The following is a 17,425-nucleotide window of genomic DNA, read 5'->3' on the forward strand; positions in this document are numbered from 1 at the left end:
ATGTGAATGATTGTGTGAGTTCGTGTGTGTGTGTGTGTGTGTGTTCCGGTTAGTCTCTATACGTGCAGGTGTTGTGTGTATGTATGTATGTGTGTGTGTGTGTGTGTGTGAAAGAGAGAGAGAAAAAGAGAGAAACAGAGAGTTACGGACGAGAGTGATGACCGTTTAAGACGCCCTCGCCCTGAAAATCACCAAGGCGCCTGTGCCCTGGGGCGCCGTTTAGCCCCGGCGTCTGGGGGCGCCAGTTTAAACGCTTCCAGGTTTGAACTGGGCTCATAAAGCAACTAATTGCCGGCGTTTATTAGATAAACGTGGGCTAATTGAATCACTTGTTACAGATCGATGGTGGCCTAGGAATCGATTGGTTTGAGCTTCTGTGCTTGGGGTGTGTTAGGGAGCTGTCTAAGGAGGTTTTTTTTTCTGATTCTGGTTCTTTGTAGAACTCTTCAGCTAACCTTGTGGGAGAAGATTAATTACAGTTGGGGATAGGACGACGGGTGTGTGAGAATGTGTGTGTGTGGGGGGGGGGGGTGAGTGCGGGTGTGGCTGGCGATGAGAGAAATGAATAGAGCTAAAAAAAAAGTTTGAACTCTAAATGGAAGCAACGACACACATAAAACACGCACAGATAAATACATACACGCATATATATATATATATATATATATATATATATATATATATATATATATATATATATATATATATATATATATATATATATATATATATATATATATATATATATATATAGCCTAAATAAATAACTAAATAAGTAAATATATATATATATATACATATATATATACATATATATATATATATATATATATATATATATATATATATATATATATATATATATATATATATATATATAATATATATATAATATATATATATATATGTGTGTGTTATTTTCATGTAAGAGCGGGTATGTGTGTGTTTTTGAAATTCTGCATGTGTGTATGTATGTATGTGTGTGTTGTCCATGTATGTCTGCGGACAAATGCACGAACCCGTAGACGCGTTGCATGTATTTTTAAACCACTTGTCACATGATCTCCTTTGTTTACAATGTGTTTATTGACGCCTTAGTCTCTACTGAGACTTTAAAAAAAAAAGTAACCAGCACAACATTTTTTCCGGACTGATTTCAATTTGGATATGTTTTAAAATGTGAGCACGTATAAATAATTACTTTGTCAAATATCAGTTTAATCTGATATTTTCACAAGCATCGTAGTTTTTCACACGTCTCAATGCATTTAAAAGATCGAAGCAAATATTGATTGGCATCCATATTACAGGAGAATGACGGCCAGAAGACAAACAATGGAATACATTACAGGGTCCAGCTTCTCTATGCTAATGGTACGTTCGGTTCTGGAATATGCTCCATTCCCCCTTTCTCTTCTAGAATACGTTGCCTCCATACTCATTTCTTTTTCTGGAAACTTCTCAATACTCTCTCTTTTCTGGAATACGCTGTCTACATACACCATTCTTTCTTGAAAACATTACCTTCATTCTTCCTTCTTTCCTGGATTAAATTTGAAACCCCTAACTTTTTCTAATGTAATTTAAACTCCCTGCCTTTCTGGAATACAAAGTGTTTATACGCCCTGTGTTCAGAGTTTCTTCCAGGCATCTTTTCGGCCCCCCCCCCCCCCGAAAATTTTTTACCACCCCCCCCCCCCCCCCGAACGAAATGAAATTTATATAATGTATATAAAAAATATATACTTTTAACAGTGTCCGCCCCCCCCCCCCCCGAAGAAAGTCTACCGCCCCCCCCCCCGAAAATTTCAAGTGCCCCCCCCCCCCCCCGGAGAAAAAAGTCTGGAAGAAACACTGCCTGTGTTTCTTGAAAACATCACCTTACTTCTTTTATTAATGTATTGATTCCCTCCTTTATTAATTTCAATAATTGTTTGAATTCATTAATTTCTTTAAATACACTGGCTTATTGGTCATTTAAACACAACATGCAAGTTGGTTTTAAATTTAAATCTACACTAGATATTGAATATTTTTAATTATATTGGGAAGTTATATTTGGAATTTTTTTAAAAATTATTACTACCGCTGTGTGTTTGTGTGTGTGTGTGTGTTGGTTGGGGGGGGGGGGAGGTTGCTGTGGTTGGTGGTTGATGTTGTTTTCCACCTGAAATAGTTACATTAAAGTTAATATTCTAATTATTCACTCCTCTAAACAAAAAACTTTTGTCAGATTAATATTGCAATTACGGTTTTAGCTGTTCAAAAATAATAGCAGCTTGAGAGAGTAACAGTGTCGATTGTTTACGTTGAACTACAACAACTCAACCTCCACCACTCATCCCCCCCCCAGTCCCACTTTCTAAAATGAGTGGCTAGGGTCCAGCCTGTTATTACCCTCAAAGGTTCCGTGGCTCGTCTTTAGAGAGCAATATCTTGTAGAACAAAAGGACAAACAGTGCAGCTGTCTGTAATGCGAGGGGTGGGGATCAGGGTGGGGGGTTAGGGTGGGGGCTTTGACCAGCCAGGGAGACTGGCGATCCCTTCTTTATTTCTTAAACTTGGCCAGCAGACACGCCCCCTATTTGGACCAGTAATTGCTAATGGGTTTAATGGCATTGGTGTGTTTGGTACCCAGGTTGAGAGGTCTAGAATTGAAATAAAAATACAAAAGGAACGGAGAGTTATATATAAGAAAAAAATATCTAAATATAGATCTGTTAAGAATAGTAGTAAAGAAATATTTTCTATGGAAGCCTGGAACTAAACAATACTGAACATATATTAATCACGAGAACATTCCAAGTATAATCTAAACACTATTTAAAAAGTTACACTACATGTCTATAATAATAACTTTTCCTATATTGTATCAGGCCTTCGTCAGGAACAAGATATGTACATACGTCTTATAGACTCTGTAACTAAACAGGTGAGTAGATATAACATACAAGAATAATTTAGTTAGGCCTATATGGTATGCACATACATACTGTATACAGCTGTGAAATGCATATACACAAGTACAACAGCGGCTTTATGATCTATATTTGTAAAGCAAAAAAAAAAACTCCACTAGTAATTATGATACTAATCATCACATCCATAGGATATCTGTGTACACGTGTAATTATGTTACTCACTCTCTCGCTCACAGGCTATTGTGTACGAAGGTCAAGACAAAAACCCAGAAATGTGCCGAGTTCTACTCACACATGAAATCATGTGCAGGTATGTTCAAAGTGTTAGCTTACCTTTCTTTAACCCACGCATACCCCCAACCCAATCTTTGATTACTTTAATTAGAGTAGCTAATTAAGACAAACATAACCGCAGATGTTACTCCATAGTCCATCACTAGTGACCTTCAACCCCACCTTAGTGACCTTGTCCCCCCTTTAGTAACCCTGACCCCACCTTGACCCCATATATTTGTTTACTCCCCAGTCGGTGCTGTGAAAAAAAAAGCTGCGGCAACCGGAACGAAACGCCGTCAGATCCGGTGATCATCGACAGGTAAGTGACGTCACTCGTCACGTGACAGCTGTTGTATTTTAAGTAGTGTATCGATTTCAATCAATACTAATACGTCATCATTATCTACTCACTCAAAAATATTTTTAGTTAGTTATCTTTATTTCACATTTATTTGAAGTGTTTTTTTTTTTTTTTTTTACAACGCTGTTGGTAAGGTAGAATGATGGTTTTAACGGTTTTCTGTGTAAGGATCAGGGTAAAGATCAGGAACAGGGTCGGGATAATGTTTACAATCACGGCTAGGATAGCAATACTACTTTTACTAGCAAAACATTACTTCTTTATGACTTACAATATCCCACTACTGGACTACCCACAAATAAAACGTTTACTAGTACAACTGTAATTATAAGAAGTAATTAGTATACAGTGCATATACACTGAAGTACAGTCCTTGTGTTGTTTATACGTATGTTCTTTTATAACAGTTATTGTCGATAAGGTTCAAGTACTTTAAACTTGACTTAAATATAAACCACATACAGACGTCAATGTGTCACTTCTCGTCCCAAACATAACTCCCTCGGTGGTGCTATTTCGGTTTGAGAAACAACAGCAGCACCAGATATTGAAGGAAATGAGAATCATTTATAAAGTCCCATTACCCAAATGAGAAAATGCGTCATAGGTTGAGTGTAATTGACATTGTTAATTAGCGCGTGGCAGGAGAGATCACAGGCATGTTTTAACAACGGGATAATTTGATCGTGTTAATTTTTTAAAAACATTTTAAGTCGTGCATTACAAGAGTTTTTTTTTTTTTACCTGGGTGGGGTTGGGGGTGAGAGAAATAGGGGTGGGGGTAAGAAAACAACTATTGGAATGACGTGGGAGTTGGGGTGGGGATGGTGGAAATGTGGGGGTGGGTGAGTATAAAAATGGGAAGGAGTTTTTCTGAAATCAATTTAAAATTTAAGTACGTGCACGCCAGGTTTAAAACGTCTTGATTATTCTGACGGCGGTGAAAGCCAACTTGAACCGGGGTTTAAACAACCCGCAGACCGTGACGGGACCGGTAACTAATCAGGCGTGGCGTAAACTGTTTCTACGGCTGGGCCAGAGTTGGAAACACTTCGATGCTGGTGGGAGGGAGGGGAGGGGGGTCCGGGAGGGGAGGGGGGTGGGATAGTTGACACGTGAAGAGTTTATGTAAGAAATGTTAAAGCGAAATGTGAGGCGTGGGTGAAATATCGGGGAGAAGTCAGAGCTAATATGGAGCTAAGACGGAGGAGCTAAAACAAACTTCTTCATTCCTCAATATCACTGTATCAATAACCTGTTTTTACTTTACTTTTCTTCTGGAAACATCCAATATTGAAGTGTGTTGGCTAACCTTCCCACTACCAAAGTGTGTTGGCTTCAAACTATACGAGTGTGTGTGCTAAGCTTCACACTACTGGAGTGTGTTGGCTAACCTTCACACTACTGGAGTGTGTTGGCTAACCTTCACACTACTGGAGTGTGTTGGCTAACCTTCACACTATTCTATTGGAGTCTTTAAAATCGATGCCAACATTTGGCCCATGAAATTTTGATGATCACCTCCTCCCTCCCCTCCCCCAGTTGTTCTGGTTAAGGCTGTGAACGTACGCTACAAAGTGTGGCCACGGACAGCTGGCGATCTGTAGGCTTGATACGGGGGTCAGTTTAAGGGTCAGTTTAGGGGTCAGTTTAGGGGTCGAGGGTAATCGTCGGGATTGTGGGGGTGGTAACATGGTAGGGTTATGGCTTGGTATTATTGTAGGATGTTTAGATCAGACAGGATGGGATTGTATGATGTTGGGATTGTGGGTTGATAGCGTAGTGGTATAGGATGTTGGGATTGTATGGGGTGGTGGGTGTAGTGGAATGGTGGGATGTTGGGATCGTATAGGGTGGTGGGTGTAGTGGAATGGTGGGATGTTGGGATCGTATAGGGTGGTGGGTGTAGTGGCATAGTTGGATGTTTGGATCGTATAGGGTGGTGGGTGTAGTGGAATGGTGGGATGTTGGGATCGTATAGGGTGGTGGGTGTAGTGGCATAGTTGGATGTTTGGATCGTATAGGGTGGTGGGTGTAGTGGAATGGTGGGATGTTGGGATCGTATAGGGTGGTGGGTGTAGTGGCATAGTTGGATGTTTGGATCGTATAGGGTGGTGGGTGTAGTGGAATGGTGGGATGTTGGGATCGTATAGGGTGGTGGGTGTAGTGGCATAGTAGGATGTTGGGATTATATGGGTTGGTGGGTGTAGTGGCATAGTTGGATGTTTGGATCGTATGGGGTGGTGGGTGTAGTGGCATAGTTGGATGTTTGGATCGAGAGTAACAAGATGGACGGGTGATGGGATTGTGAGGTTGTGGGGTCGTGGGTGGTACGCCTACTCCCGAATTCACCCCGCACCCTCTAGATTGACGAGCGCTAGATTAAAAGTTGGAACCGAGAGATCAAATATTACGAAACAATGAGTCTCGTTGTGGAGTCACGCGCGGTCTCCATATTGTCCAACAAAGACCTTTGTTTCTCCCCCAACATTCCCCGCTGACGCCCCAACAATTGTCATTATGAGATGTAATTTTTCCTGCTTTCATGGAGCTCTAGCATGGAGTTCTGGCATGGGGTTCTATCTGCAAAAAAAACACGCTCACTGTAAGCACGCAGATCTCTGCTATTCAATGCACATGCGGGGATGGAACAGTAATTATGTCATGTATTTAGGACATAGCAGACCTCTCGTCCAAGAGTTGCAAGAATGCCAAGTTCTGCTACGTGGTTGGGTTTAATGGGAAGCAAGAATATTAGAATATATATATATATATATATATATATATATATATATATATATATATATATATATATATATATATATATATATATATATATATATATATATATATATATATATATATATATATATTTATTTATTTATTTATATATATACGAATGTGTATATTCTTAGATGAAATCAAACAATAGAATATTGTGATTACTTCTGATGTGGATGGGCCTAGAGATGCTCTAGATGCACACTATCCTGCGGATGTCTACAACCCACTGAGGGACGTTCTCTGAAAGGGCAGCCAATCGCTGTGGTCGTAGGTGTTAGCACGTGTAACCGCATCCCGTGTTTTTCCACTGCTCACACTGCCCGTACGTACATGGCACCGCAGCCGTGCGCTTTTTGAGAAGGTGGCGCGAATGTTGTTCGAACGTCGAACGTACGATCCATTAGCTCGCCAAGCGGCACCTTGACGGGCTGATTATCCAATCAGGTGTTCTCCCCGGAGGCCACGTGATCAGAGGAGCAAGTGAGTGATGATAGCGGGTCATTCACACAGTTGCTCAAACACAAATACCGTCAGCGTACGTGTAGATACACGCCAGCGCGCAAGGAGAATGAAAGGGGGGGGGGGGACGTCCTCACCCCTGGGATCGTTTGATCTAACCGTCAGATAATGTTTGACAAATTTCATTGTCAGTCTCATTCTAGGACAGCGTAGATATTTTGTAAATCCAAAGATGGTCATTTTACCTTGTCATACAATTTGGTCAGTATGTTTCGTTAAAGTACCTATTTAGGCTATTTCTCCTACCGTTTATTTTTGTTTTATTTTATCCGTGTTTTTTTTTTTACTAAAGTAATGTAGGCACGATGGCAGATTTGGACCTTTATATATTAGGAAGTTAACCATTTCATTTGATAAAATATGTACAAATCAAACCTCGTCTGCAGATGTACCCTTAGACAAGACACCAAATGTGTGTGTGTGTGTGGGGGGGGGGGCGGGGGGTAATCCCCGGTTGTTGTTGTATAACAAAATCCAGGCTGTAAGCCATTTCTACCTAGAAGCATATAGGTCAAGTTTACACTACAAACTTTGACACAACTATAGTAGATCACCACTTCCTATTTCCTAACTTTTTGAACACAATGAAATATTTAGTGTCTAGAAAAGAAAATGTTGAGGGTAGGGATATGGGGGTGGACACGTAGAGAATTCTTTATTTACATTAGAGCCCGACTCAGCCCCTACTCTTTCATGTTTGCCGAAAGTTTGAAAAAAAACCAGTCGGTTGCGGCACCGTATTGATCGCTTCCATCCTGCAGGTCTAGCCGGGCTGGGGTGATGACAACACACCTACCCGAATGGCTGGCACACATTAGCTCACCAATAGCTCCGGCATGGCCACCGGCGTTTGTTTGGTCGGGGCCGGTAGACCCACGGGCGGGGAGGGGACGGGCCTGGCACCGAAATGTCAACCCTGACGAGTTGTTTGAGTATTCGTTTTGCGGCTAACCGTTTCCTGGTTGGTACAGCTAACCGTTTCCTGGTTGGTGTGTTTAACCGTTTCCTGGTTGGTGCGGCTAACCTTTTCCTGGATGGTGTGGCTAACAGTTTCCTGGATGGTGCGGCTAACCGTTTCCTGGTTGTACAGCTAACCGTTTCCTGGATGGTGTGGCTAACCGTTTCCTGGTTGTACAGCTAACCGTTTCCTGGATGGTACGGCTAACCGTTTCCTGGATGGTGCGGCTAACCGTTTCCTGGATGGTGTGGTTAACCGTTTCCTGGATGGTGCGGCTAACAGTTTCCTGGATGGTGCGGCTAACCGTTTCCTGGATGGTGCGGCTAACCGTTTCCTGGATGGTGTGGTTAACCGTTTCCTGGATGGTACAGCTAACCGTTTCCTGGTTGCTACAGCTAACCGTTTCCTGGCTGCTACAGCTAACCGTTTCCTGGATGGTACAGCTAACCGTTTCCTGGTTGGTGCGGCAGAAGCGGTTTGTGGCAAAATACAGAAAGATCGAGTTCGAAACTTTGTTTTTATTGCAGCGGTTGTACAACTCAATCGTTATGCACACTCAAATACCCACACCATACATATATACATATATATATATATATATACATATATATATATATATATATATATATATATATATATATATATATATATATATATATATATATATATATATATATATATAATCGGTGTGTCTGTCGGTGTGTATATTTGTACATGTGAGGTAACAGTCACCAAACCTAACCTTTTAGTTTGTTAGCATCTTGACAAGACCTCGGCGAGTTGATATAAAAATAAAATGTTGGTCCCCGCCTGGAAAAAGTTTCCGCAATATTTATTCTTATTTTAAACCCACTGGGGACCGGCTGTTTATCGTCTAAATACGAGCCACTACCATCCTCCGTGTAGACTAGGTTCCTCTCGCTAGCAACCTCCGTGTAGACAAGCTTGCTCCCACTACCAGACTCCGTGTAGACAAGCTTGCTCCCACTACCAGCCTCCGTGTAGACAAGCTTCCTCTCTCTAGCAGCCTCCGTATAGACCGACTTGCCGTGATCCCATAACACGGCAATGAAAATAAAATTTGATGGCATCGAATCTTTTGAAAATAAAGAAATCATGCTCCCCCTCCCCCCCTTTACACCCTAACACCATGCTGAAGACTATATGTATAAATAAATAGAAAAGATGAAATAAACAGAAACTATGGTTAGGGGTGACAGCTATATGGAGTTGCTGGGTATAGGATGGAGATGTGGCCTATATTCAACTTGCCGGTGTTTGTTGTATTATGTTCTACCTGATCTTGTAGCATAGACTAGACTTTTATTCGAGTAAGAAAGAAAATCCAAGTCAAAGTTACACTGTATCTCCTACGTGTAGTGTAAAAAAAAAAATATTTGAAAGTGTTGGGCATTGATTGATTTGACTTCATGCGAATGTTTCCAAATGTAGTTTCTTATGCCGTGATATTTCAAATAAATTTTAAGTGTCGAAAAGTTACCGGAATTTAATTTTCGGGACTTTCGCTAGTACAGAGTCGTGAAATTTTAATGTTGGGTCTACAGAGATGGATTGGGCGGGGCGGGAACTTGGAGCTAAAGTTTAGATTTTAATGTTGGGGCTTCAGAGCCAAAGTTTAGAAAGATACAGTATAATATTTTAATACTTTGGGGGAAAAATTGCTTTTTTTTCTGACACCAAATCTGTTTAAAATAAGTCTTTAAGGTTTAAAGATACTTGGTTTTCCATGTAGAATAATGATTTGGAGATGTTTCGAGGATTAGTTTAATCTAGTCTATGTGATTACAATAGCATTCTTGTAAATTATAAAATATTGACTTAGCTTTATTTTGGATATAATTTTAATTTAACAACAAAATATAAGCCAGGTTAAAATCAAATATTTGGGTTAAGTTTTTTGTTTTCACACCAAGATTTGACGCAAGGGTCTAAACGTGAGACAGGGGAATAACTCTAGCCGACATCTCAAGTCTCTCTGTTCTAGAACCGACAGCCCCTATGTTTACGTTGGGTCAGAGGTCAGGCTCATTACGCCGTGAGCTGCCTGGAGGTGTCTGCGTGTTTGTAGCTGCTGGGGTCTGCTTACCTTTGAACTCCGGACCTACAGGGCTGAGCGTCTCCCGTGGTGGGGTGGGGGAGATGTTGGATACAGGTATGGGTGGGGGGGGGGGGGGGTGTTGGATACAGGTGGGAGTAGGGGTGGAGATGTTGGATACAGGTGTGGGTGGGGGGATGTTTGATACAGGTGCTGGTGGGGGTGGAGTGTTTGATACTAGGTGTGAGTGGGGGATGTTTGATACATGTGTGGGTGGGGGTTGGGTGTTTGATACTAGGTGTGAGTGGGGGATGTTTGATACAGGTTTGGGTGGGTGGGGAAAGGTTAATGTTTGATACTAGATGTGAGTGGGAGGGGGGTGATTGAAACTAGGTGAGCTGGGGAGGAGGGAGGGGGAAGATAGATGTGAAGGGAAACTCTGGGTGTAGGTGAGAAGGGGGGGGGGGAAAGCGGGGTAGGAAAAAAAAACCTCGCACCTCGTTAATGTAGATATATACTTTAACTATCTTAAAGTTTAATCAGTCATTCTAAATATTAGTTTTAAAACAGAAAGAGCATTCGATGTTTTAAAAAATCTGGCAACTATCCCTCATTCTACACACTCCCCAACCTCTTTTATTATTTTTTATTTTAATTTTCATTGTAACTTTGCACTTTATTCCCCCCTTTAAAAAAACCCTCAAAGACCGTTTAGAGTTTCAGAGGTTTTAATATCGTGTTGCCTCTAAGTAGTAAACTGGAACACTGGACATTTTTATTCTTTTGTGTCACGTGACCCAGCAACACACGTCAGCCGGAAGTTGTGACAGACCAGATACTTTCCGATTCGCCTCGCTAAACAGACACTACCCTCGCTAATCAAACAGACACTACCCTCGCTAATTAAACAGACACTACCCTAGCTAATTAAACAGACACTACCCTCGCTAATTAAACAGACACTACCCTAGCTAATTAAACAGACACTACCCTCGCTAATTAAACAGATACTACCCTCGCTAATTAAACAGACGGTACCAGCCGGGTACAGATGAGTTGGCACTAATTTGGCTCCAGTTTACAAACGGTATTATGGCATTAGCGCTAATCGTAATCCAATCGGTTCTGGTTTCCTATGACAACACATGTCATTGTTTCATCGCCGTGTTAGGGCTATTTCATCTCACGGGCTTTGTTGAGAAACCTTGGACATATGTTATGTTTCTTAGTCTTTATTAAAAAAATATTTTAGCATATATTGTTTTTTGGTCCTAGTTTAGAAGCTTTCGACAAATATTCTGTTTTTTTTTATTTAGAAGCTTTTAGCATATACGCTTATTCTGTTTTTTTTTCTTTTTTTAGAAGCTTTGGACAAATGCTCTATTTCGTGGTCATTAGAAATTATTAGCATATGTTAATGTTTGTGTTCTGTTCACGTTATACACACACACGGACGTAAATTACAATCACAATATATCAAATTATTTAAGTTCATTAAATTAGATTTTATGCGTTAACTTTTAAAAAAAACTCATATTGAAGGTGATTGATTTTTAAAAACTGTTTCCTATTCTGGCTTAATTTTCTCTGACGTAATCATTCCTATTTCAGTCACTTTGTTTTCCTCGTGTTGTTTACTTAATTCCAACATCCTAAATGGTTTGAATATTGTTGTGAATATCCTGATTGCATCTTCGTCTAAGTGTTCTATTTTCACGTGTTGTTTAGATCTGCATTAATTAACGGTTGCCGCGGCAACGGTCCTATTGTTATTGCTCATGACGATCGCGTCGAAAAGTACATTCACTGCGAGCCTTTCGTGTAATCACCGCCGCAATTGGAGTGGCCACCAAATTTCCACTGTCTACCAATCTCATTACCCCGTCCCTGTCCTCACCTCGTATCTTCATGCACGACTGCAAGTGGCGTCCATTACGTTTGATGTTATCACCCCACCACTCAAGTTTACACAACATAGCACCCGTTGTCCCAGCCTAACCCACCCCCCATGGACGTGTTATTCCCTGCGTTTAGTGCTCTCCAAAAACCGAAACAATCCATTAACTACACGCATGCTCTAGCCCGACTGGTTGCTCACACAGGCTATTGTCCACTGTTTCACGTGCGCTCCTCTGATCGCAGGGAACATGAAACGTAATTAGTACATTAATTAATGAAGACTCACTCCCCGCAAAGTTCACATGCAGGGCTGTCATAATAGCACTAACAGACCCCAGAGCAGGGCACTGCTATCTGGATCTATACGAAGGATTTACATTTTTTTTTAAATTTTAAATTGTTACAAAAACTTGTCTAACTAACGCCTCAATCATCTAAAAGCTGTGTTGAAAATAATTTGAATATTCATTAGACCTACTCATTATGAAATTCAATTTAAAAAACGTACAAACGGAAAAAAAAAGTCCAGCATCCAAAAAATAAAAAATATATAAAGTCTGAGGTAAATATATCAGCAAACAATCCAAAAAAAAGTTCAATGAATAATTAATGCGAATTTGCTGATTCGAACTCACTCAAACATGCAGTGATGCGAAACAAATTCAATAATCGAATGCACGATCAGATATAGCTGATCAGAATACAAATTCAGTGATCGAATGCACGATCAGATATAGCTGATCAGAATACAAATTCAGTGATCGAATGCACGATCAGATATAGCTGATCAGAATACAAATTCAGTGATCGAATGCACGATCAGATATAGCTGATCAGAATACAAATTCAGTGATCGAATGCACGATCAGATATAGCTGATCAGAATACAAATTCAGTGATCGAATGCACGATCAGATATAGCTGATCAGAATACAAATTCAGTGATCGAATGCACGATCAGATATAGCTGATCAGAATACAAATTCAGTGATCGAATGCACGATCAGATATAGCTGATCAGAAGACAAATTCAGTGATCGAATCCAGCTTATTATACGTGTAACTGTACATAGTGTATATTTATTTGTTCAATATCACGTACTAAACAGAGCCTGACAGTGTGACCATGATGGTGTGACATATGCCAGACAAAAATGTTATGTGACAGCTAAGGCATACGGTATTTATCCATCTATAAAAGGGGAGACCACTAACATTAAAACCCAATTTAAGAAATAGATGGGAAACAACCATAGAAGCTATTTCCGTGTTGTGAAAAAAATTCTCAAAAAGCCAATTTTTCAAATTGTTAAATATCATATTATTTTTCTAATGACTTCTACATGTCTTTATTTTTTTATTCCCATAAATTATATGCACATGCGCGTGAAACATGTAATGTCATGACTGAGTTATTCTTATCTAGGTTTGTTTTTCTTAATACGTTCTTTTAATTTATTAAATAAATAAGAAATAATTAGGCGAAAGATAAACACATAATTTTTTTTTAAAAAAATAGGTCTAAATCATATTCATAGTTTTTTTTTCATAGTTTTTGCCAAACTTTTTTCTTGGCTCGATTATAAACTCGTTACATTTGCGTGCGTGTTTCGCGATGGCGTGTTTATTTTCTTTGCTGTTTCCAAAGGGCGGGCTAGAACGATCAGAGGTAGGCCCGACTTTTTTAGGGGTTTACCCAGGAGATACGGTTTATAGGCGAACAGATCTTGGCTGTTTTTACCTGCTCAACACTTTCCTAGCCATTACACCCCCCGCGCCCCCACCCCCGCCCACACCACCCCCAAACATACTTGTCGAAATGATGAAAGTCGTCCACTTAAAAATGTTAGATCAGCATGGGTTTATTTTCTTAACAGCGCCATGCTTTAGACATTATGCGTAAAAAACCGAGCATATCAAAAACACACTTAATATTTATGCACGCAACATTTGACGTTGCGACCAAAGTTCGCCGTCGGATCACTCAACAACGCGACGAAATCTGCAATAAAAAACTGGGAGTTGAATTTATGAACTTTCTCTTTAGACTTGTGAAGATGGCTTGATTCAACCAACAGCGATCATGGCAAATGTATCAGCCGATCGGATTTTCCCGGTACGGGGAACGCTCCGTGTACTACGTCATTGAAATCTAAAAATAAAGAATGGGGAAAATCGTACTTTTATTTTAAAATTAAGGAAAATCTTTGGGAATTTTTCTTTTTGATGCGCTTTCGGCTATTATTAGTATTATTTTTCTCAGAGTAATTTTATTTCGTGTAATCCCCGCCCGTTGGATGCTGAGTGTATCTTTTTTCTGACTCCCTGACGCGTATATTTCCCACAGAGTTTCGACTCAGCTCAACAACTCCACAACAGCCGTCAAACCACAGGGTGCACCTGCCGCAGGAACTGAAACACTTCATACATACGTTACATATGTTTTTCACACATAACCCAATCGAACCATAACGAAGGAAATAAAATTTCAAGTCAAAATAAAAACTAGGAACGGCGCTCCGTGTTATGTTAGCGAGTAAAGGAAAGTCAGAAAAAGGAGAAGTAGTAGTAAAAAAAATGTGCTAGAAACTTAAGTTAGTACATCGAATTTTAATTGAAGCTGTTTCATTCTTAAAGTTAAATCAATCCCGGTGTATAAAGAGGCTGGCAACGTTGGCGTAGATAAGATTCCCAGCTCAATGTCTTAGCCAGAGCTTCCACAACAGGTGCTTTAAAGAGCGGTGCTAGAGCGAACCTCACAGAGAAGAATCGAGTTTTTTTTTTTTTTAAAGTTTGGTTGAGTAAAGTGGTAGGGTGGGAGTGTATGAGTGGGGTGGGTGGGTGTAGGGTGGAAATGAGGGTGTGAGGGGGGTAAGTGAAGCACCAAGGCATGACGATGTCTGGGTACACTGTGGAGAGAGCCGTGTTCACAGCCGTCTGCCCGCCGGCCCGGCCAAGAGGATCTGTATGAAGAGATCTGGGATAATTGGAATCCCATCCCCGCCCTTGTCAAAGTTGTTAAAATTTTATTTTCTCATGGGAAAGTCAAAACAAATAAATTCTCAAGATAGTTTTTTTAATCAGTTCTTTTTTTTTTAAACTTTAAAAAAAAATTAACTTTCTGTGTTGAAGAGAACTTGAAAGGTTCACTTTGAAAACCTGCCTCAAAAACAAATTCAGGCTCAGATTTAAATGAAACACATATGATAATGAAAAAGGTTTAAATAGCATTTACATTAATTTATAAATTAGATCCTTTATTATCGCGTTATAAAGTGCGAATTTGCCTGATGTTTTAGACACCCACACCATTCACGAGTGTCTCTACTTTAATATTTATTTTTAGATTTATTGGCATCAACTCCATGTTTCAATTATACTTGAATAATTAAAATATGAGCATTAAATTATTTTAAAGAGCAGTCCCGAACCCCCAGGTTAAGATAATTAGACCATCTAAATGATCGGACTATTAGAGTAAATTAGTTTTCTATTACTGAGCGGGATACGCGTTGCGGCGCTATCAAACGCGCAAAAACAAACAATTTCGACGACAATTAACGAACGAAAAACAAGCTAAAAATGACAAAATAAACAGCGTTGGGAAAACACGGGGAAAGAAATTTGAAGTTAGCTGAGTCGGCGTCGTCACCGAATTACTGGGGGTGAGGCAATAAGGAGGGAATAAGCGAGTTTTAATGAAGTGCGTTTTTCCTCAGAACGGATGTTCATCGATGGAGGGAAAAAAAAACTTTCCCACCCCCTGCCCTCTTGACGACCGGTAACGAGTGAGCGAATGCACGTGAAGCAGAACGTACGCCTCGGGGCTGCTCGCTCCCCGAGTTGCCAATCTGTCATAGAGCACTTTGTAGCTAGGTGGCGATGCGTGGGGCAGGGGATAGGGGGGGGGGAGGGAGACAGGAGTCTGACGTGGGTTTGTTTTACTTGAGCTAGCAATTAGAAAAATGGATTCATAGCTCTAGCAGACGTTTGGGATACATTTATAATACATCCTATATTCGATCGCCTATATATATATATATATATATATATATATATATATATATATATATATATATATATATATATATATATATATATATATATATATATATATATATATACATATATATATATATATATATATATATATATATATATACATATATATATATATATATATATATATATATATATATATATATATATATATATATATATAGGGGCCTATATATATGTATATATACTGTATATGTATACTATATATGTATACATACATACATACATATATATATATATATATATATATATAAAACATATATATATATATATATAATATTATATAGGCGTATATTACACACATATATATATAATACAAAATTATATAGTAAGTAAAATAAACGCTCCTAAAGATAATCAACCACTCGTCTTTAATGTCAATAGTTATAATGAAATGGCTCACATTAAATACTTTGCGTGCAGCATCGTTAGCCTCAGACTATCAAACTGGGCATCTTGTTTAGAGACTATAAATTCATTAGATTACAAATGACTAGAAGACACATTTGGATGAAACGTTCTGGGAAATGGGAGTCCCATCTTGGTGTGAGAATAAAGAGTACCAAAACTGACGTGAAATATCGCAAAAGTATTGCATTGTGGGGCAGTAATTCAGCCATTGCCCTTGTATCCTGCTGTGTATTCGGTCATGGGGTAAGGTCTAACGTCAGTGTTTTGGTGAGGGGAATATGGGCTAATAGGTCTGTACCTAGAGGGGGGCGCCTGCCTTTGAACGGTGCACTCGGTTGTCTGACAGTAAACGATATAAGGGTCAAGGTGGCCGGACGCGCCGTCACGCTGAGAGAAATAGAGTTGCGTCCCCTCCTTAGAGAGTAATTTCCCCTGGTTTGAACAAGATAAGTCCCAATAGGTGGCAGTGTGCGGCTGTCAAAACAAAGGCGGGAGGAGATGGTTAGATTACCGTTGATGTTGAGGGGGGGGGGGGGCAGGCCGCTCCAAGCGTGCGGGGACCGGGGTGAGTATCACGTGAGCTCGGCCAACATTGGACGTTACGCGTTGGTCATTGTTTGATGAGAGATCCCGCAAGATGGACACGCAACAGGGACCGAGAAAATGATATGGGTTTGCTAATTCGGCAAGTGTGAAGCCGTAGGGGGGCGAGGAGGGAGCCGGCCATTTCTATTGATAAACTGCTTGGCACTGGCTCATCTCCCCACCTCCCCCTCCACCAAGTGCCAATACGGCCTGACGCTAAAAGTTACCCCATAAAACTACGGCCCGGGGTGGGAATTGTTGGCCGCAGACGATTAAAAACATTCATCTTATTTTATTCAATGGCAATCGTTTGGACAATATGGCGTCAGCTTTTCCTAATTTTATGAGCCCCCCCCCCCCCCCCCCCCCATCGGATTGTTCATGTGAGATATAAAATAATTATTTTTTTCCTCCCCTGATTAAATTATGTTTTTATTTCATCCAGAACTAATTGAGCTTGTGCATATTATGATATAATTACACAAACCTAATCAAGTAGTTATTTCATATACTCAAATAGCTGCATTAAATAGGCTAATGTATATAAATATATATATATATATACCTTCAACACTTAAGTGCTCATCGCTACTATG

The 17,425-nt window shown here is 39.9% G+C and overlaps 1 protein-coding gene across 2 annotated transcripts in view; it reads left to right on the top strand.

The window, feature by feature from the left end:
• LOC131937744 (transcription factor COE3) overlaps window positions 1-17,425 on the top strand; it is a 48,500-nt gene that overhangs the window by 8,720 nt on the left and 22,355 nt on the right. For both annotated transcript variants that reach the window (XM_059295360.1, XM_059295361.1), the window contains exons 4-7: window positions 1,311-1,374; window positions 2,877-2,932; window positions 3,158-3,231; window positions 3,448-3,516. In XM_059295360.1, coding sequence (XP_059151343.1) covers window positions 1,311-1,374; window positions 2,877-2,932; window positions 3,158-3,231; window positions 3,448-3,516 — 263 coding nt within the window. The remainder of the gene's footprint in view (window positions 1-1,310; window positions 1,375-2,876; window positions 2,933-3,157; window positions 3,232-3,447; window positions 3,517-17,425) is intronic.

The sequence above is a fragment of the Physella acuta genome, unplaced genomic scaffold (genome assembly GCF_028476545.2).
Source record: "Physella acuta isolate Inbredline_101_S28 unplaced genomic scaffold, ASM2847654v3 ptg000220l, whole genome shotgun sequence".
NCBI lineage: Eukaryota > Metazoa > Mollusca > Gastropoda > Physidae > Physella > Physella acuta.